This window comes from Pelophylax lessonae (assembly GCF_965119305.1).
Source record: "Pelophylax lessonae genome assembly, chromosome: 10".
Taxonomy (NCBI): domain Eukaryota; kingdom Metazoa; phylum Chordata; class Amphibia; order Anura; family Ranidae; genus Pelophylax; species Pelophylax lessonae.
In genome coordinates, this window is record NC_138777.1 from 17273788 (window position 1) to 17296553 (window position 22766).

A 22766-nucleotide genomic window follows, 5' to 3' on the forward strand; every position below is an offset into this window, starting at 1 on the left:
CTCTAGTGAATGGATAGGCTGCATTCTCAGTGAGGTCATCGGTCTCTAGTAAATGGATAGGCTGCATTCTCAGTGAGGTCATCGGTCTCTAGTAAATGGATAGGCTGCATTCTCAGTGATGTCACCGTTCTCTAGTGAATGGATAGGCTGCATTCTCAGTGATGTCACCAGTCTCTAGTGAATGGATAGGCTGCATTCCCAGTGATGTCACCAGTCTCTAGTGAATGGATAGGCTGCATTCTCAGTGAGGTCATCGGTCTCTAGTAAATGGATAGGCTGCATTCTCAGTGATGTCACCGTTCTCTAGTGAATGGATAGGCTGCATTCTCAGTGATGTCACCAGTCTCTAGTGTATGGATAGGCTGCATTCTTGGTGATGTCACCGGTCTCTAGTGAATGGATAGGCTGCATTCTTAGTGATGTCACCGGTCTCTAGTGAATGGATAGACTGCATTCTTAGTGATGTCACCAGTCTCTAGTGAATGGATAGGCTGCATTCTCAGTGATGTCACCAGTCTCTAGTGAATGGATAGGCTGCATTCTTAGTGATGTCACCGGTCTCTAGTGACTGAATAGGCTGCATTCTCAGGGATGTCACCAGTCTCTAGTGAATGGATAGGCTGCATTCTTAGTGATGTCACCGGTCTCTAGTGACTGAATAGGCTGCATTCTCAGGGATGTCACCAGTCTCTAGTGAATGGATAGGCTGCATTCTTGGTGATGTCACCGGTCTCTAGTGAATGGATAGGCTGCATTCTTAGTGATGTCACCGGTCTCTAGTGAATGGATAGACTGCATTCTTAGTGATGTCACCAGTCTCTAGTGAATGGATAGGCTGCATTCTCAGTGATGTCACTAGTCTGTAGTGAATGGATAGGCTGCATTCTCAGTGATGTCACCAGTCTTTAGTGAAATGGATTGGCCGCATTCTCAGTGATGTCACCAGTCTCTAGTGAATGGATAGGCTGCATTCTCAGTGATGTCACCAGTCTCTAGAAAATGGATAGGCTGCATTCTTAGTGATGTCACCAGTCTCTAGTGAATGGATAGGCTGCATTCCCAGTGATGTCACCAGTCTCTAGTGAATGGATAGGCTGCATTCTCAGTGAGGTCATCGGTCTCTAGTAAATGGATAGGCTGCATTCTCAGTGATGTCACCGTTCTCTAGTGAATGGATAGGCTGCATTCTCAGTGATGTCACCGTTCTCTAGTGAATGGATAGGCTGCATTCTCAGTGATGTCACCAGTCTCTAGTGAATGGATAGGCTGCATTCCCAGTGATGTCACCAGTCTCTAGTGAATGGATAGGCTGCATTCTCAGTGAGGTCATCGGTCTCTAGTAAATGGATAGGCTGCATTCTCAGTGAGGTCATCGGTCTCTAGTAAATGGATAGGCTGCATTCTCAGTGATGTCACCATTCTCTAGTGAATGGATAGGCTGCATTCTCAGTGATGTCACCAGTCTCTAGTGAATGGATAGGCTGCATTCCCAGTGATGTCACCAGTCTCTAGTGAATGGATAGGCTGCATTCTCAGTGAGGTCATCGGTCTCTAGTAAATGGATAGGCTGCATTCTCAGTGATGTCACCGTTCTCTAGTGAATGGATAGGCTGCATTCTCAGTGATGTCACCAGTCTCTAGTGTATGGATAGGCTGCATTCTTGGTGATGTCACCGGTCTCTAGTGAATGGATAGGCTGCATTCTTAGTGATGTCACCGGTCTCTAGTGAATGGATAGACTGCATTCTTAGTGATGTCACCAGTCTCTAGTGAATGGATAGGCTGCATTCTCAGTGATGTCACCAGTCTCTAGTGAATGGATAGGCTGCATTCTTAGTGATGTCACCGGTCTCTAGTGACTGAATAGGCTGCATTCTCAGGGATGTCACCAGTCTCTAGTGAATGGATAGGCTGCATTCTTAGTGATGTCACCGGTCTCTAGTGACTGAATAGGCTGCATTCTCAGGGATGTCACCAGTCTCTAGTGAATGGATAGGCTGCATTCTTGGTGATGTCACCGGTCTCTAGTGAATGGATAGGCTGCATTCTTAGTGATGTCACCGGTCTCTAGTGAATGGATAGACTGCATTCTTAGTGATGTCACCAGTCTCTAGTGAATGGATAGGCTGCATTCTCAGTGATGTCACCAGTCTCTAGTGAATGGATAGGCTGCATTCTTAGTGATGTCACCGGTCTCTAGTGACTGAATAGGCTGCATTCTCAGTGATGTCACCAGTCTCTAGTGAATGGATAGGCTGCATTCTCAGTGATGTCACCAGGCTCTACTGAATTGATAAGCTGTATTCCCATTGAGATCACTGGGGAATGGGTAGGCTGCATTCTCAATGAACAGATTCTCACTATTTTTGTTTTTTTCAGGATTGCTCCAGCTTGGAGGAATATAACATTGCAGCTCAGTTACTTCCACTGGCCACTGCCTTTTGTAGGGTAAGTCTTCTCATCTTGAATGGAGTGCTGGTTGTACTGTATTGATATTGCTCTGCTACAAGAAAACAAAGTGAGACCTTTCTACGTTTCTCCTGCTTGGCTATCTTACTAATCATTGAAGATATTTCCATTGATGCACAACAATTCTCTTTTCAAAGTATTCATACAAAGACTACTAATTTATTGAAAAGCTCAGATCAAATTAAAGTAATGACTGAATCCTGACATAGAAAAAAGGTCACAGTTCTTAGGTAGAAAATTAGAATTATGAGTTATCATCCCAGAGTTTAAGGCTTTTATTTTGTAATTTATATGTATATTTTAAGCAGCCTTTTATATTTTCTATTTTTTTAAATACGGTAGCTATAATTTTAGGTGAACTTTTTTTGCTCACAGTGCAAAATAGAGGTCATCTTTCTGGCTGAATCATAATAAAGAAAAAAAATTAAATGTTCTCATATAAATTGTAATAAAATCTTCATCCAAAATATGACCGTGCATTATGATTACAAATGAAAAGCTTAATACTGTACAATTATGCAAAAAATGCAACTCTTAAAACAGCCTCCTCTATTTTTGCATACAAAGTGCCTGGTCACTGTCCTTAAGCCTTTAGAGAGGGCCAGACTGGGCTAGTGGGAGTAGAAAATACACTGGTATCAGTGGAAGTAAAAATTGCCCCAAGGTATGTGGTCTGTGGTAGAAAGACTGCATATCACTTGGTGCCCATGGTCAGTGGGGGTCGGAGTATTACACTACTGTTGGTGTCAGTGGGAGGAATAGTGACCTTGTGTTGGTGGCAGTGTGAAGGATAGCACCCCACCATTGTTGTCAATGGGAAAAATAGTGCAGTTTTTGGTTTCAGTTGCAGCCATAATGCCCCGCCCTTGGTAGCAGTGCCCTATTGTTGGTGCCAGTGGAAGGTATAGTGCCCTATTGTTGTTATCAGTAGGAGGAATAGTGACTCATCGTTTGTCACTGGGAGGAATAGTGCCCCATCGTTTGTGACACTGGGAGGAATAGTGCCCCATCATTTGTGACACTGGGAGGAAATGTGCCCCATCGGTGTCGGTATGAGGAATAGTGGCAAAATTGTTGGTATGGCTGATAGAAATGGTGCCCCTTTATTGGTATCCTTGACAGAAATGGAGATCCTTTGTTAGTTTCAGTGGGAAGAATAGTGTCCTATTGTTGGTGTCAATGGGAGGACTTTTCTGCTATATTTGGTATAAGTGGGAACAATAGTGCTTCATACTTGTTATCAGTAGGAGGAATAGTGCCCCATCATTGGTATTAGCTGGAGGAATGGTGACCCATCATTGGTGCCATTGGGAGGAATAGTGCCCCATGGTTCATATCAGTGGGAAGAATAGTTCCCCATCATTGCTATCAATGGGAAGAGTAGTGCCACATCATTTGTATTGGAGGAATAGTGTGCCCCATCATTGGTATCAATGGGAAGAGTAGTGCCACATACTTGGTATTGGAGGAATAGTGTGCCTCATCATTGTATCAGTGGGAGGAATAGTGCCACATCATTGGTATCAGTGGGAGGAATAGTGCCCCATCATTGGTATCTCTGGGAGGAATTAGTGCCCCATCATTGGTATCAGTGGGAGAAATAGTGCCCCATCATTGGTGTCAGTGGGAGGAATAGTGCCCCATCATTGGTGTCAGTGGGAGGAATAGTGCCCCATCATTGGTGTCAGTGGGAGGAATAGTGCCCCATCATTGGTGTCAGTTGGAGGAATAGTGCCCCATCATTGGTGTCAGTGGGAGGAATAGTGCCCCATCATTGGTATCAGTGGGAGGAATTAGTGCCCCATCATTGGTGTCAGTGGGAGGAATAGTGCCCCATCATTGGTATCATTGGGAGGAATAGTGCCCATCATTGGTATCAGTGGGAGGAATAGTGCCCCATCATTGGTGTCAGTGGGAGGAATAGTGCCCCATCATTGGTGTCAGTGGGAGGAATAGTGTCCCATCATTGGTGTCAGTGTGAGGAATAGTGCCCCATCATTGGTATCATTGGGAGGAATAGTACCCCATTATTGGTATCAGTGGGAGGAATAGTGCCCCATCATTGGTATCAGTGGGAGGAATAGTGCCACATCATTGGTGTCAGTGGGAGGAATAGTGTCCCATCATTGGTATCTGTGGGAGGAATTAGTGCCCCATCATTGGTATTGGTTGGAGGAATAGTTCCCCATCATTAGTAGGAGGAAAAGCACCCCATTGTTGGTGTCAGTTGGAAGAATAGTGCTCCTTTATTAGTATCAGTGGGAGAAATAATGCCCTATCCTTGGTAAGTAACAGGCCGCAGTTTGAGAACCATTGTTCTAAAATATGATCTGATCTTTATGCCAGTCAGAATAATTAATTTAGACAGCCTTACCTAATAACCCACATTCTTACTGCCATTTCTTTGTATAAACAAGTAAAGTAAATGAGAAAAAGTATGTGAACCCATAGGTTAATCTTGAAATATGTGCATCTAGAATCAAAGATGCCAGGAAATTCATGTGTGGATTTGACTTAAAGTAGAACTATAGGCAAAACCTTTTTTTTTTTTCATTTTGGATAGAGGGTTTTAAGTAACCCATATCATTTTTTTTTTTTTTTTTCAACTTCTGTGTCCCATTGCTGAGAGTTTCCTTTACTTTCTGTCCCATAGACAAACAGGAAGTAAGAGGAAATCTCTGTAAGGGCTCTTTCACACTAGGAGACCGTCAAACGGACTCCGTTTATCTCAGCGGGGGGTCGATCAGGAGGATCCTGCTGAGCAGGAGGATGACAGCTGTTCTCTGCGCTGTGTGCGGAGACACAGCTGTCAGGTCCCCATGCATCTCTATGGGGGAATCGGATGGGAACGGACCGTCTGTCCAATCTCATCCGATCCGCTGGACAGATGGAAAATAGGGTTTCCATCCGTCCAGATTTGACGGATCGGATGTCAGGGGACATGTCTCCGCTGACATCCGATGCCCCATAGACATGAATGGGTTGACCATTCAGATCTGCCAAAAAAACGGACAGGTGGATCTGAACAGTCCACCTGTGTGAAAGGGGCCTTAATCTAGGGAATTCCTTGGAGACCCCCAGGCCATCAGAACTAATTTCCCCTCTATTGCTTTTCTGGGGACAACCCAAAATTTGGGATTTTCTTTTATGTTCAATTTCACTGATAATGGTAAAAAGGACAAATAGAGAGCATGTGAATCTCCCGGCACAGACAGCAATAAAAACTGAAAGCAAAGAGAACAAAAAAGGGCGCACCGACCTAGCGCATTATCCTCAATAAAAGGCTTTATTAATGTAACATTAAAAAATGGCTACTCACAGACGTGGATGAAAGTATATCATATCAAGCTAGATTGCTCAAATGTCCGGATTAGTCCATGTAATCGTCCATAACCAATGAGATGACGGCTGACGCGTTTCGAGGCCTAGCCTCAGAGCCCCTGTGGCTTGATATGATCTACTTTCATCTACGTCTGTGAGTAGCCATTTTTTAATGTGACATTAATAAAGCCTTTTATTGAGGATAATGCGCTAGGTCGGTGCGCCCTTTTTTGTTCTCTTTGCTTTTAGTACCGGTGGACTACCCCAGTCCGATATGGGCAGCAAGACCTTAGCCATCTGAGAAGCCAGTTGTGAGTCCCGTGAGGAGTGTGGTCGAGGGGTTTGGATACCAAGCGCAGGAGAAGGGTGGTCACACCTTATTGTTTTTTGGAGCAATAAAAACTGGCAGGTGTTCTGATCTCTCTCCACTCCATCCAGTGCTAAAAATAAAGTTTTGCCTTTAGTTATACTTTAAACTGCACTAACAAAAAAAAAATATCACACATTGTTGATTACCTACTCTTAAAAGAATCCTTTTAAAGTGCACTATGGCCCAATCAAATGAGATTCCAACCACCTAGTATTGGTTACCGGTCTTCATGCCTTCCTTACGTCGTTAAACCCACGACAGTCAGTCCCGAGTTCCTGTTGCTATTTTTAATATGTTTATTACGAAAACATGTTTAGTGCGATTGCTCATTCTTCCATAACCTGTATTTATTTATTTTCTGCATCCCACTTCAACCACAGGAAATGTAAATCCTCAGGCGGGAATGCTAACGAATAGTCACCAGCTTGTTGTGCAATGTTGGGGGGGGACCTGAACACCACCACTAAACTTTATTAAAAAATAACAAAGCAGTACGGTCATGCTTATTTTCCATATTACGGATTATTTTGTACTGAAACTCAAATACATCATTTGGGGGAATATAAACATGATTCACACAACAAAGGAATGATCCCTCCATTCTGTCACGTAGTGAGACCTCATGTGTCCAAGTCACTGAGATTGCATCTTCCTGTTGTTCACCCTCAAGGAATTTTTCTAAACAAAAAATAAATAAGTTCTTTACGAACATGCTTTCTTTACCGCAGCGGTCCACATTAATGGGCTGAGTAATTTATTATATCGACCGTTTCCATAATAAATGCTAAATGAAAAAGGTTTAAAGGAGAAGTATGAGCAAAGCTCTTTTGGCCATACTTCTCCTGTGGGTCACAGAAGTAAACTTAGTTCTGCACTCCTGTGACCCAGATGGAGCCAACAGAGGGCTAAAACCATTTAAATGAATGGAAAACACATCAAAAACGTACCACGGTTGCATTTTTTGCACCACATGTCCATGTTTCACAGGTGCATGATTAGCATCAGGCAAACAGAAAAAGCACTGGAAACACATCACATGTTTTTAATGAATGTTTTTAATTAATTTTTTCAACGGAGCATTGTGAAAGCACCCTTATGGCACTTCTCCACTGCAAGTAACGGCTCGGCCCTGCTTGGCCCGGTTTGCTTTTCCACTGCTGGTACCGCATGGTACGGTGTTGGAACGGTTCGGTACGGTTTGCTTTTCCACTAAAGTAGTACTAAAGCTAAGTGAGTGGGATAACAACGATTCTCTGACCAATCAGTGGCTTGTAGTGACTGCATGCAAAGGATTGTGGGATATGGTACCGGGTATGGTACCTCTTGGAACCACAATCGAGGTGGTACTGTTTTGGAGAGCCGTATCGTTCGGTACCATGCAGTGGAAAAGCGCCGCCGTACCGAACCGTTCCTACACTATACCATGCGGTACCAGCAGTGGAAAAGCACAAAAGCGAGCCGAACCGTTCGGTTCCATGCAGTGGAAAAGCACCCTTAGAGTACACTCACCTGTAACTTTATTAGGTACAACTTGCTAGTACCGGGTTGGGCCCCTTTTTGCCTTCAGAATTGCCTTCATTCTTCGTGGCATAGATTCAACAAGGTGTTGCAAACATTCCTCAGAGATTTTGGTCTATAGTTGCATGATAACATCACGCAGTTGCTGCAGATTTGTCGGCTGCACATCCATGATGCAAATCTCCCATTCCACAGCATCCCAAAGGTGCTCTATTGCGGTGGTCCTCAACTCCGGTCCTCAGGGGCCTACTAACAGGCCAGGTTTGCAAGATAACTAAATTACATCACAGGTGATCTCATTTGCTGCTCAGTAATTGCAGTATTCTAGTCTGCATCTCCCCAAGGTAATACTTAAAATCTGGCCTGTTAGTGGGCCCTGAGGACCGTAGTTGAGGACCACTGCTCTATTGGATTGAGATCTGGTGAGTGTGGAGGCCATTGGAGGACAGTGACCTCATTGTCATGGTGAAGAAAGCAGTGATGAGATGATTGGAGCTCTGTGACATGGTGCATTATCCTGCTGGAAAGAGCCATCAGAAGATGGGGACACTGTAGTCATAAAGGGATGGACATGGTCAGCAACAATACTCAGGTAGGCTGTGTGTGTAAACTATGCTGAATTGGTACTAAGGGGTCATATGTGTGCCAAGAAATTATCCCCCACAACCATTACACCACCAGCCTAAACCATTGGTACAAGGCAGGATGGATCCATGCTTTCATGTTTATGCCAAATTCTGACCCCACCATCTGAATGTTGCAGCCTAAATCGAGACTCCTTAGACCAGGCAACGTTTTTCCAATCTTCTATTGTCCAATTTCGGTGAGCTTGTGCGAGTTGTACCCTCAGTCTGCCCATTCTCCTCTCACATCAACAATGCACTTTTTCCCACCATTCTCTGTAAACCGAGAGATGGTTGTGTGTGAAAATCCCAGTAGATGCCATGTGATTGGCTGATTAGCGATTTGTGTTATCAAGCAATTGAACAGGTGTACCTAATAAAGTGGCCGCTGAGTGTATGTTTAATAGAAATCCTTATATATACGAGGTGTGGCCAAAAACAACGTACACTTGCACCAATATTTAATGTGTCCCTGATGCCGTTTTCCCTAATTTGTAGCAGAACTTGATGTTCACTCGTTGCTCCATTGCACTGTGATCCTACCTCTCACACTGACTACGTTCAACTGCCCGCAGTGGGTTTACCCTGACGGTCACATGTACTCCACACTAGGTGGCGTTTTTTTGACGTGTGTCTGGCCCATGTTGCCGTTGAGATATCCAACCATTCACCAAACTTTTTATACTCGCCTCATATAGCCAATGTGTTTTGGGGTCTTAAGGATGCCTCCTTCATTTGGGCTGGATATATATTGATATCAAAATCATAAGCCTGCATTTTAGGCATTCAATATACAACATATTAGAATATAGTGTTAAATCGGTAGTATACTCCACACAGGTAAGCCTATAATAAGGGCTTACCTGTAGGTAAAATTGATATGTCCTAAACTTGCATGGTTTTGGAGATATTCGCCCTGCATGCAGCCGCTGACCCCAGCGGCGCATGCGCTCTGAAGGTCCAGCAGACCTTCAGAGCTCCTTGCCGGCTGTTCGCCGGCAAGTGAACTTCCGCGCACATGCGCGGGAGTGACGTCATCACGACTCCGGCCACTCGTAGCGCCGGAGCCGCCGAACTCGCTGAACCCGGAAGAGACGTCGAAGGAAGATGTCAGCTGCCTCAACGGTGTCCGGGCAATCGTGTGGGGGCTTAGTTCTAAGGTATTTCATAATGTGCTAGTATACGATGCATACTAGCTCATTATGCCTTTGTCCTGCAGGGTTTGTTTTTTTGGGGGGGTTTTTTTGAGGATACAACCGCTTTAATTCACAGTATAGTAGTAATAAACGACTCTATAACCATATTGTATGCCCACAATCAATGCTTACAGTTGATCAGTTTTCAGCCTTAATAAAGGGTGCTTTCTTGAGCCGAAGCCATGTTGGTTAAATATATAAATTTCCTTAAATCTTTTATTGGAACAAAGGCTTTTTGACTTTAGCATTTTGGTGCGGTGCTCCCGTTCTTACTTCCTGTTTTTCGTGACACCCGTTACACTTATTCTGCTTACAGTGAGGGAAAAAAGTATTTGATCTTCTGCTGATTTTGTACGTTTGCCCGCTGACAAAGAAAAGATCAGTCTATATATGTAATGTAGGTTTATTTTAACATAGAGGGACAGAATAACAACAAAAATATCCAGAAAAAACAGATTCTCATGTGTGCACAGGGAAAGAAGAGTTTCTGATCCTGGTGTCACAGAGCTATGAAGTGTGGGATGATCTCAGTGGGGACTCTGACAACATTAACCGCTTACCGACTGCGCACAGTATATTTACTGCGGCAGTCAGCCCCGGCCAGGCAAAGTGACGTAGATCTGCGTCGCTAGCCTGTCACCGGCTTTTGAGCCAATAGCGGGCGAGCGCGCACCCGCCCCGGCTCGTTCACAGAGGAGTCCGCGCGTGTGACCGGCGGACCCAATGTCCGCCGGTCACACTACGATCGTCGCGTCGGTAGAGCGGGAGAAAGGCGGGCGGCTTATGTAAACAAGCCGCCTGTCATTCTCCCCTGTGTAAAAATGGAGATCAGACGGTTCTACTATGTAGAACCGTTGATCTCTGTTTTTACAATAGGAGACATGTCCAATCACAGTTAGAAGCACGCCCCTAGGACACACTTAACTCCTCCCTCTCCAATACAGTTAACCCCTTCCCTGCCAGTGTCATTTTTACAGTAACAGTGCATATGTATAGCATTGATTACTGCAGTAATGTCACTGGTACCCCCAAAAGTGTCAACAATGTCAGTCAAGGGTCCGATCTGTCCGCCGCAATGTCGCAGTCCCGCAAAAAAAATCGCAGATCGCCGCCATTACTCGTTAAAAAAAAACACCAAAAATGACAAAAATCTTTCCCTTTGTTAGTAAACGCGATAACTTTTGCGCAAACCAATCAAAATACGCTTTTTGCAATTTTTTTTTTTTTACCAAACCTATGTAGCATAAAACAAATTGGCCGAAAATGTTAAAAAATTTTGATTTTTCCCTTTTTGTTTTGGGGAATTTCATATAAAAAGAAGTGAAAAATATTGTTATTTTTGCAAAATTTACGCTCTTTTTTTGTTTATAGCGCATGATCAAAAAATCGCACAGGTGATCAAATACCACCAAAAGAAAGCTCTGTTTGTGGGAAAAAAAGGACGTCAAAATTCGTTTAGGTACAGCGTCGCACGACCGCGCAATTGTCCGTTAAAGTCACACAGTAAAAAATCGCAAAAAAAACCCTGGTCAGGAAGGGGGTAAAATCTTCCGGGGCTTAAGTGGTTAAGTGTGGGAGTTGGATATTTTTTTCAGTAGCCTTTCCCCATACATTCAGACACTTGACTCAGACTATGGCACAGATGTTATCAGTTTTCAGAGGGATGGTGCACTTGTCATTCATTTGATAAATTATCGTTTTTGCATTGTCATTTTTTAGTGTCTCACACTGCACCTGTCAGTGATTTCCTCCTGGCCTTGTACTTTGGAATCGTAGGGGAATTTGGAGACAGTTACTTCAAAAGAGGCAACATTGCTGTAAAAGAAATTGAGACATTTCAGGAAACAAACACTTCCGTCTTCATGTACTGCAGCCAAGACACTGTGCTATATCTGATGAACTTTTACCTTGCCGGGAGCTCCTTAAATGAGTCTCAAAGGTTTATTGAGAATAATCAAGTTTAATGATCCCAAAGCAGGTGATATGTGCATTGGAGGGATTTTAGCAAACCCTACTACAGATATGGGCCTTGCCAGGGCTCATACTCCAACTACAAGAAGGGTCTGTCTTTGCATTAGTCCTATGATCAGTTTTGGTCAGGCCTGGTATTCCTTAATCCATATAGTCATGGCCAAAAATATTGGCACCCCCGCATTTGTTGGATAATGCACCACTTTGCCCAGAAAACTGTTTCAGTTACAAATGTTTTAGAGCCGGTTCACACTATAGCGACCAGAAAGTCACCCCATGAAGGAGCGACTTTTTAGCAGAGACTTGTAAGAGACTTAAATGATAGGCGACTTTGTCTGTGGGGAATGCCATGGTAATCTTTTTCTTCTTCCTGGAAAGTCTGATCACAGTCGCTTGAAATTAGATAAGGATCCAACTTAGAGGCGACTCCCATTGAAGTCTATGGGACAAGTCGGATAGAGGTCGCCTTGAAGTAGTACAGGAACCTTTTCTGAAGTCGGAGCGACTTCAGTAGTGCATATGAAGACGGCTCTCATTCATTTACATTGAATTTTTAATGACAAGAGACTTGGGGCGACTTGAGGGCACACAAGTCCCGTCCCAAGTCGGAGTATGTGAACCGGCTCTTAGGCTACATTCACACCTGAGCGTATCGTTTTCGCGCGTTTTTTACCGTGATTTACAGGCGTTTTTACAGGCGTTTTTTTGTGCAGGCGTTTTTAGATTGAATAGAGACCAATGGAAAACACCTGTAATCTGCCAAAAAAGAAGCTCATGTACTTTTTTGATCATTGGGCGTTTTGCTCACAGCGTCAAAACGCTCAGATGTGAACAGGGGCCATTGAACTTAATAGGATTTGTCTTGTTGGGCGTTTTGAGAGCTGTTCCTACAGCAGAAAAACTCCCCAAAAACGCCCCAAAACGCCTACATGTGAACGGAGCCTAATGCCCAGTACACACGATCCGAAAATCGGGCGACGTTCCATCCGTTATTTTTCGTATTCTAGCAGCTCTCAATAATATTCGCTTAACGGGAGAGGTTACTCACGATACGAATTTTCTCGGACGATAATTCTTAGCTTCCGGTATGCGTAACCACGCTGTAGCGTGTGAGGGGAAAATGATGTCTACTGCTCACAATTTTTTTCGGACGAACAACATACTGATAATACGATTATCGTACGATGTGTTATAATACGATCAAAATTTTTATGCTTGCACGACCGGATAATATCGGGTGAACTGTCGTGATCGCCTCTCGTAAGCTGTGTACTAACGATCCGATTATCGTCCGATCCTTTCACAAGCGTTAATTTTCGTCTGATTTTCGGATCGTGTGTACGGGCCATAAGGCATTCTCATGTTTATTTATTTTGTTTGTATTGGTATCACACAAAAAAAGAGGAGAAACAAAAAGCCAAATCTGACAAATTCCACACACAACTCCAAAAATGGACTGGACAGTATTATTAGCACCTTCTCAAAAATGTAAGAAACAATTGTATTCCAAGTTTGTGATGCTCCTGTGATTTGCAATTAAACTCACATGTATCAAATAACAGACACTGACCATATAGAAATCACACCGGCAACCGGTTAAAATGGTGAAAAATAGACTCCATCTTTCTGTTGTGTCTCTCTGTGTGCCACACGGAGCATGGAGATGAGAAAGGGCAGCAAAGATATGTCTAAATATTTGAAAAAAAATTGTGGAAAAGCATGGACAATCTCAAGGTTACAAGTCCACCTCCGGAGATCTTAATGTTCCTGTGTCCACTGTGCGCAACATTGTCAAGATATTTACAGCCAATGGACATGGACAAAAGACAACAATTGATCAAAGATTGCAACAAAGGATTGTTTGAATGGTGGATAGAGAACCTCAATCAACTTCCAGACAAAGTCAAGCTGACCTTCAGGCACAGGGTACAACTGTCAGCTCGCTCTATAATTCGCCATCTGAATGAAAAGGGACGCTATGGTAGGAGACCCAGGAGGACCCCACTGCTGACACAGAAACATAAAAAAGCCAGATCGGAGTTTGCCTAAACCTTACCTGAGGAAGCCATATCCTTTTCAGAGAAATAAATGAGGCCTTAAAAAAAAAAATAATACAGTCCTTGCAGTCACACATGGTTGAGGTTTTCTGATGTTTTGGGGTTGCTTTGCTGCTTCAGGCACTGGATGTCTTGACCGTGTGCATGGCATTATGTAGGGCCCAGCATCAGAAAGTTAGGTCTCCATCAGATGTCATGGGTCTTACAGCAGGGCAGTGACCCAAAGCACATGTCAAAGAAATAGTTAAAGACAAAGCACTGCAGAGTACTAAACTGGCCAGCTAATGAGTCCAGATCTAAATCCCATAGAGCACCTGTAGAGATCGCAAAACAGTAGTTCGGAAAAGGAGCCGTTCCAATCTGAGAGACCTGGAGCAGTTGTCGAAAGAAGAGTGGTCCAAAATTCCAGTAGAGAGGTGTAAGAAACTCATTGATTTTAGTTATATTTGGTAAGGGGCGTGTTACCAAATATTAATTTGAGGGTGCCAATAACTTTGTCCAGTCCATTTTTGGGGTTTTGCATGGAATGTGTCAGACTTGGCTTTTTGCTTCACCGCTTTTTTGTATCATACCAATGCAAACAAAAGAAATAAATGTGAACATGCCTAAACATTTGTAATTACAACAATTCTCTGGACGAAGTGGTGCATTATCTGGCTGAAATTAAATATTTTTGGCCATGACTGTACATGGACTAAGAGTATACTACCACCTTTCCTGCTCCTGTTGCAGGTAATGTCTCTGATTTGACATCATGTTTTCCTAAGGAGCTTGAACACTTGCATACTTGAGATTTAGTCTTTTTTGTAATAAAAGGACTAAAGAATAAATTATCAAAATCAAAGTGCAGTATTGGTAGGTAGAGGGTGAAGGACTGGTCACCATTAATGCCTGTGGTCTTCCTTCAGCTGACCTTTTCCCCAACAATGCCTTGTTCTGCTCTTAAAAGATACAAGGAAAAGGGACAACCCTATACGGCTAAATACATTCATGAATCTACTGGTGCTCGTAGAGGCATATCTTTTTATCTTTTAAATCTGTTTGAAGGAATCAACATGGTGGCAGCCTTAGAGGACTAATTTGGAGCAATTCTTTTCTACTATCGGACTACTTTGCTCTGGTTATTTTGCAAGGGTTTCTACCACTGTGAACATTTTTGTTTTGCACCTTTTTTTTTTCTATGTGGAGGCGGCCATCTTGGTAGAGGAAGGGCTTTGCTTCCTCATGTCAGAGCTTTACCAAGAAGGATAGTGAGTAGTACAGTAGAGACATCAGCAAATTTCACAATGAAGCACCCAAGACTAGTTGTCAGAGGCAGCAGGTCCTTCGATCTTCCATTGCAGATATACAGCTATGAGGGTATAGGTACAGAAGTGTTTAGGCACCTTCACATACTACAATTTTATTTATTGGGTAGGTTTTTCAGTTTACTGCTTAGACCCAATTCATATTTTTTAATGGTCCCTGTAACATAGAAAATAGCACTAATTGGGTTCAGATCCACTTTAAACATACTGTAATCATTTTAGATATTACTATCTACCCATGTTTTGGTTCAGTCTATTATGAATTTTCTAAATTTTCTGTTTGGCTACCGGCTATCTGTCTCTGATTGAAAGTACGCAAAGAACCACCTTAAAGTGATAGCAAAGCTTCATTTTTTTTTAAATAGCAAACATGTTATACTTACCTGCTTTGTGCAGTGGTTTAGTACAGAACAGCTCGATCCTCTTCTTTTCGGGTCCCTCGCCAGTGCTTCTTGCTCCTCCCCCTTTAGCAATGCCTCTTAGAGAAAGCCGCTTCCCTTGGGAGCACCACTGCTTGCTCGCTCCTGAGCTGCGCTCATAAGGCACATAGAGACCCGGCTCAGCCCCGCCCCCACTCTCTCCTCCATTGGTTCACTGGCTGTGATTGACAGCAGTGGAAACCAGTGGGCTCCTACTACTTTTTAGCCAATGAAGAGGGAAAGTCCTCATACAGCCGAGGCTGTCGTCAACATCGATGGATCAGAGGGGCTCAGGGGAGGATTTGGGGGTTGGGTGATAACTAGAGACTGGCTGTCAGAGTACCCAAGTAGTCCCTGCATCTGAGTGGATACAGACAGTATTCGGACAACAGTTTTAAGTCTGGCTCCTTTGATTTTTCAGTTGAAGGGTGTTGGGCAAAGTGGTACCAACAAGGCCACCCACTAATCGAATGTGGCTGGGTCTATGACCAGCTTCAGTGGAGGAAGGAGTCATAGCTCTCGCTCAGCTACATTTGTAAATGTCAGCTTTATCTATTGAGCTTTGTGAACAGCAGAATGTTTTAGCTAAGTGGATTAGGAGAGCCTGGCAAACATGTAAAATGGTACCTAGAGCTCCATTTACTGGCAAGAAGTGAGAATGCGAAATATTAATTGTCATTATTTTATATTAACCCAATAAAAAAAATGATCAGTCCTGTCCTCAATAATTAAAGCCACTTGTTAATCTTGTTAAATAATAAAAAAAACTGAATAATATGAAAAAGGTCCACCTTACCTAACTGCAAACCAGACTTTTAATATTTAAAATGTGATTGGCAGTCAACAATTCTGGTAAAAAGTCAAGCAACCTTCTGAGATTGGAGATGAAGGGATTCATGGGAGAATGTATTTATAACCCCAGGAAAGAGCTTATCTGCCTCCTCTGCCAAGTTGAAGGTTTTGTACAGGAGAGGGGAACACTTGACCGCCTTTCATTTGCAAAGCTGGTAATTATCGCTGAAAAGACAAAACATATTATTGTATAGAGCAGGTTCAGAGTACCGGAATAGATGACCCTCATCACTGTCCCCCCCTCTCTAATCACACAGCCTGAGCCTCGTACAAAACTGATCCTCTTATTTCCAAAATCTGCAGTTATTTATGGATGCGGGAACCAACAATTTCAGCTCTAATTATCGGTTTTCCCGCCAGCCGTGGGATCTTGTGTTGGCAAAGATACATCGTGCACAAGGTCGATACCAGCAAAACAAATGTCAGCTTTCATCAGAAACAATAAAGTGGACCTGTACTCATGTTTTTAGCTTTCTATCAATTAAATCATTGGGTCAGATTGGTGAAATAAAAACCAAATCGGCATGTACTTATGTGTTCCTTTATCCAACTTGCCATTAATCTCTGTGACTTGGCTGTCTTACAGATTTGGTATAATGGTCTGAATCCACTGTGGTTGGTCTTTGGAATATCGCCAAGTGTCCAAAACCTTTCCCGGGTGATACATAGGGTCGCAGAATGTGGGTAGATTGGGGTGTTTATAGCTAAAAACATAGATGGCTACATGGATAACTTTAAAGAAATCCAAATTAAAAAATATTTAGATCATGTAGCTTACCAGTCATTTTCTGTGAGCTGAACTGAAAGCACAAACACGCCTACAGTATCTCCATTCAAAACTGATCTATCTACCAATTGACCTACCTTCAATGTAATCTAGATCAGTTGTTCTCAACCACTGGGATTATTGTCTCCAGCCACCTGCAGATTCCCTAACCTCCCACAGTGCTCCCTAATTTGCAGCAGACCCTCCAGCCTCCTATGGAGAACCCCGAACTCCAATATTGTCCCATAGTACTCCCCACCCCCCTTGAGTTTACTCCAATCAACCATAGCAGCTCTGTAAAGCCACAGCCCCCTCCAGAAACCCCATCCTCCACAGTTTTCCCCAACTCCCTCTAGAAAACCCCCAGAGAGCCACCAAGTCCCCAAACCAACTTCAGAACCCTCATTCCTCCACAGTGACACCCAGCCATGTCCAGAGTCTTTTAGCATTTCAATACCTTTACTTTTATTGCGTTAGCATAAACATTTGTCTTTTACTGTTGGGGCATGGAAGGTTTTGGAAGAATTTACAAGGCCCTAGTCACAATAAGGTTAAGAACCACTGATCTCAATAAAGAGACAAAAACTAATTTACTCGTTTGTAGACCAAATTTAGAGAGCATGCTGGGTGACATATAGACAAATATGTATACAGCGCTATATAAAATCAAATAAAGTGACAATGTGCATCATATAAATCAATAAACTCGCTTACAGTGCAATATATGTTCCTCTTAGGTGCAATATATAATGTCCATAAAGTGCATTCAAAGTAAAGTGCATAAGAGTCCACTAAAATATAAATATAACCATGGTTTAAAATTCAATAAAGTGCTTGATAGATGTTTCCATATAAAAGTGCAAGGGACACCACCACCGTTTAGCCACCAGATGGCCTCTCACCTCACTGAAGCATTAAACCAACATTGAATCCTCAATAAAAAATGCCACTTCCTGAATCGATCTCTCACCATCCCATGGACATGATATGTGAATAAAGATAATGAGGCATCTAAGTGTACACTGCTATTATCCTTTATTTGATTCACATTCAAAGTAGAATTGCACTCGAATGAATCGGCACAATGGGCTTGTGCGGACCGTACACGCCAAAAACAGTAGCTGTCGGGAGCCGTGCTGGTGGGTCGCTGCTCGTCCGTCCAGGTCTCCGTCCCCTATACGCGTGGCGTCTTATGCTTTTGCATCACGACTTCCTCAGTAGGGGGTCTTGACATCCATGGCTCCCTCTGTAGATACAGTAGAATGAGTGTCTTAGCCACTCAAGGACAGGAGGTGTGGTATTCACAGGATTACCAGGAAAAATAAAGAAATACAGCTACCACATCTAAGGACTGGTAAGTTGCTATATATTACATTTTCTTCAGTGCGGGCATTAGTGAGATGGTTAAGTGAGATAACTAGATGATATTTTACGGACAGGAGTGCTAACATAAAAAGGAAACAGTTGAAGTAGTATTAGAAATTTAGTCATGGTTACTGGAGAGTAGCCCCTTTAACGGCTTTGAGTGGTAAAATGCGTCATGTTCACAGACTGTTAAACGTGATCCTGTTTTATATTGACAGAGAAAGCAAGTTATGTCTCTTATTGTAGCTGCACATTGGAATGCCTGTTTGAATCTATAAATATTAAAGTAAATAAGCAATCATCTATTAAGTACCAAAATACTCTACAAGTAAAGAACCATCTATTACGTTTATAATAGACTTCAGATAATATGTTTTACTTGGGTGTTGCTTTGGATTAACTGTTCCTGTTAAAGGAAAAATCCAGATTCTCTGAAACAAATATCAGTCTTGGTCATTTATTTTTTTCAAAAATGTTTGCAAACCATAGGATCCTTCTAATGCTGCCCACCCGTATAACAATGAATAATCAGTCGATTGTAGATATCATAGGTTCAAAATATCTTTTGGATTAAAAGGATTGTTCACAAGCAGAAAGGAAAGCAATTCACTGGTCAGCCCCTCTCTGCCTCCTGTCTTCACTGGTCAGCCCCTCTCTCCCTCCTGTCTTCACTGGTCAGCCCCTCTCTCCCTCCTGTCTTCACTGGTCAGCCCCTCTCTGCCTCCTGTCTTCACTGGTCAGCCCCTCTCTGCCCCTTGTCTTCACTGGTCATTCCCTCTCTGCCCCTTGTCTTCACTGGTCATTCCCACTCTACCCCTTGTCTTCACTGGTCAGACCCTCTCTGCCCCTTGTCTTCAATGGTCAGCCTCTCTCTACTCATTGTCTACATTATTCAGCCCCCCTGCCCTTCTGCCTTCACTGGTCAGCCCTTCTGCTCAACTGCCTTCAGTGATCAGCCCCTCTGCCCTTTTGTCTTTACTGGTCAGCCCCATAGTCCTTCTGTCTTTACTGGTCGGTCCATCTGGCCTTCTGTCTTCACTGGTCAGCCCATCTGGCCTTCTGTCTTCACTGGTCAGCCTCCCTGCCTATCTGTCTTCACTGGTCAGCCTCCCTGCCTTTCTGTCTTCACTGGTCAGCCTTGCTGCCTTTCTGACTTCACTGGTCAGCTTTCCTGCCCTTCTGTCTTCACTGGTCAGCCTCCCTGCCCTTTTGTCTTCACTGGTCAGCCTCCCTGCCCTTTTGTCTGCACTGGTCTGCCTCCCTGCCCTTTTGCCTTCACTGGTCAGCCTCTCTGCCCTTTTGCCTTCACTGGTCAGCCTCCCTGCCCTTTTGTCTTCACTGGTCAGCCTCCCTGCCCTTTTGTCTTCACTGGTCAGCCTCCCTGCCCTTTTTTCTTCACTGGTCAGCCTCCCTGCCTTTCTGTCTTCACTGGTCAGCCTCCCTGCCTTTCTGTCTTCACTGGTCAGCCTCCCTGCCTTTCTGTCTTCACTGGTCAGCCTCCTTGCCTTTCTGTCTTCACTGGTCAGCCTCCTTGCCTTTCTGTCTTCACTGGTCAGCCTCCTTGCCTTTCTGTCTTCACTGGTCACTCTCCCTGCCCTTCTGTCTTCACTGGCCAGCCTCCCTGCCCTTTTGTCTTCACTGGTCAGCCTCCCTGCCCTTTTGTCTTCACTGGTCAGCCTCCCTGCCCTTTTGTCTTCACTTGTCAGCCTCCCTGCCTTTCTGTCTTCACTGGTCAGCCTCCCTGCCTTTCTGTCTTCACTGGTCAGCCTCCCTGCCTTTCTGTCTTCACTGGTCAGCCTCCTTGCCTTTCTGTCTTCACTGGTCACTCTCCCAGCCCTTCTGTCTTCACTGGTCAGCCTCCCTGCCCTTTTGTCTTCACTGGTCAGCCTCCCTGCCCTTTTGTCTTCACTGGTCAGCCTCCCTGCCCTTTTGCCTTCACTGGTCAGCCTCCCTGCCCTTTTGCCTTCACTGGTCAGCCTCCCTGCCTTTCTGTCTTCACTGGTCAGCCTCCCTGCCTCCTTTTTGCACTGGTCAGTCCCTTTCTACTCCCCAAATACCACTGTTTAGTATAAATGCCCAAAACAGTGATTACCCACTAGTTTTACAGAAAGGGGGGTGGGCCTTGGCTGAGCCATTTGAATATCTGAGCATCTAGGTTTTCAGGGGTCCCAGGGTAATAGGAAGGCTCTGTAGGACATCAGGACCTGGCGGGGCTCCCACATTAATTGATAATACAGTTCCCTTACTTAATCCTTACACACTTACTATAAACATCTTTTTTTATACGTTTCCATCAATTTGGTTGAAGCTTTTACTTTTTTAACATGCATTTGAAACTCTCCATTAAAAATGGGAATTTAATTTTCATCCCTGGTTTGCAGGACATCAAAATTCTTGAATCATTCTATTATCCTTCACTTCGGTGGTGAAAGGAAGAAATGCTGGGCTTTGTTAAGTGACACCTCCTTCCATATTGACTTTGACCTCTTATCCTTTGGGAGTATTTAAATACTTTGTACCCCCCCAGTGGTTGGTAATGAGGCCATGCAGCCTTGTGTGACCCAGTCAGTCAAGGTTAAGTAGGGCAGACGGGTTGTTGGTATTGTGTCTGTCATTCTTACAAGTCAATCTTTCCATTCCTGGACTTCATTTTCTCCTTTTCTGGAAACTTTATTACTGGCCCACATGCCCTGTACATCTTGACACTCATGGTATCACCACACGCCACTCAGCAGTCAAAATGATTGTTTTACCCTAATGTTCGCATTCTTTCTTTGCCGCTCTGAGAACATAACTTTGACCATAGATGGTATTATTTATGTGGGTTTTTTCGACTCTATTGATTAGATTTTTCAGTGTGTTATATTTTGAAATGATATATTAATCAATATAGTTTCCCCTGCTCAACTCATATAGTGTACCTACATCCTAAATAACTATAGGGAAAAAATTAAAGTTCATATTATAAAGTGCTGCACAGACTGTTGGCACTATATAAATCCTGTATTATAATAATAAAGAACCACATGGGTCTTTTTAGGTACTCATCTTCAAGGTCTTTGAGCTATTAAAAATGTATTTTAATAAGGATTAATTGTCAAACACATAAAAAGATTGATATTTTAGAAACATGAAGAGTAACCACAAAAAAAAAAGACCAAGTGGTCCATTGAGTCTGCCCCGTCTTTTTTATTTTTTACGTCTGACTATAAATCTATTTGTCCTCAGCATATTTGAATCCACTTACTGTTGACTGACCTCTGTTGGAAGTTTTCTTCAAGCATCAATTCGTTCTGTAAAATAATGCTCTCTAATGTTCGTTATTAAACTTTCCTTCTGCTACTTTGAAGTCCTGTCCCTGTGTTCTCTACCTCCAATTCATGTTTAAAATCAAGGCTGGGACAGGGGATTTTTCTTTCCCCAGTAATGCAGTGCCATTTTTCCTCTAACAACTTTCCTGATGCAGGGGCATTTTTTTCCTTCAAGTGACACCACAAATTTAGGGACATTTTGTTCTTTCCAGTAACACCACTGATGCTGGGACATTTTTTTTTTTTTTTATCAGTGACACCAATATAGGAAAATGTTTTTCCTTCCAGTGACACCACCCATGCATGGAAATTTTTCCTACCAATGACGCCAATGGTGCAGAGGCATTTTTCTTTTCCTCCAGTGACTCTGCCGAATTGAGTAAATTTTTACTCAAGTATAACCACTGATGCTGGGGGCATTTTTCCTTCCAATGCTAACACTGACTCAGGGACATTTTTTCCTCCAGTTATACCACTGATGCTTGGACAGTTTTTCCTTCCAGTGACACTCCTGAGACATGGGGCATTTTTCATTTCAGTGATACCACAGACACGGGGACATTTTTTCTTCCAGGTACACTACCGATGCTGTAAAAACACATCCAGAAATCTCTTTAAAGCGCTTGGGACATAGGCTGGGCCTACTATAAAAACTGTTATTTTGCTGAATGAGCAATGTCTTGAAATTATCACCAGTTTACACAAAGGGATAAAAATGAAAGCAGTTTATTTGACCTGATTGATCAAATAGAAAAAGCACAGTTGGCTGTAAGAACGATTGGTATGATAAAAACAATCAAATTATAAATGAGTGGTTCAATTGGTAACCATATGCCGACCCACAAAGAACCCCCAAGCACAATCCAATGGCTATGTCAGCCTACTTGCCCACAGATGAAGATGTTGGGGGATAAATCCTCGGTTGTAGGAGAGTGCACTACAGGGGGGGGCATCTGTCATGACCCACTGGTGGATGGAATTGTAAATGGCTCTCAGCTGCTGTAGCGACCCCCATGCATGGCGTCGATGGTGAGGTCGGATAGAGGAACCACAAAGTTGCGCTACATGGGGCCACGGCATCCGGGTAGGGCGGCTGGAGATTACATCATACGTCCACGATGAAAGAAGAAACAAGCCGGACAGCAACCGCTGTGGGGGGTGCAAGGTAGACACTCAACCCAGTGTATCAGTCAGTCACCATGACAACCCGTTTTGTGTGCT

General features: G+C 43.4%; 1 protein-coding gene across 4 annotated transcripts in view; it reads left to right on the forward strand.

The window, feature by feature from the left end:
• SBF2 (SET binding factor 2) overlaps positions 1-22766 on the forward strand; it is a 645230-nt gene that overhangs the window by 461451 nt on the left and 161013 nt on the right. For all 4 annotated transcript variants that reach the window (XM_082270857.1, XM_082270858.1, XM_082270859.1 and 1 more), the window contains exon 17: positions 2380-2448. In XM_082270857.1, coding sequence (XP_082126983.1) covers positions 2380-2448 — 69 coding nt within the window. The remainder of the gene's footprint in view (positions 1-2379; positions 2449-22766) is intronic.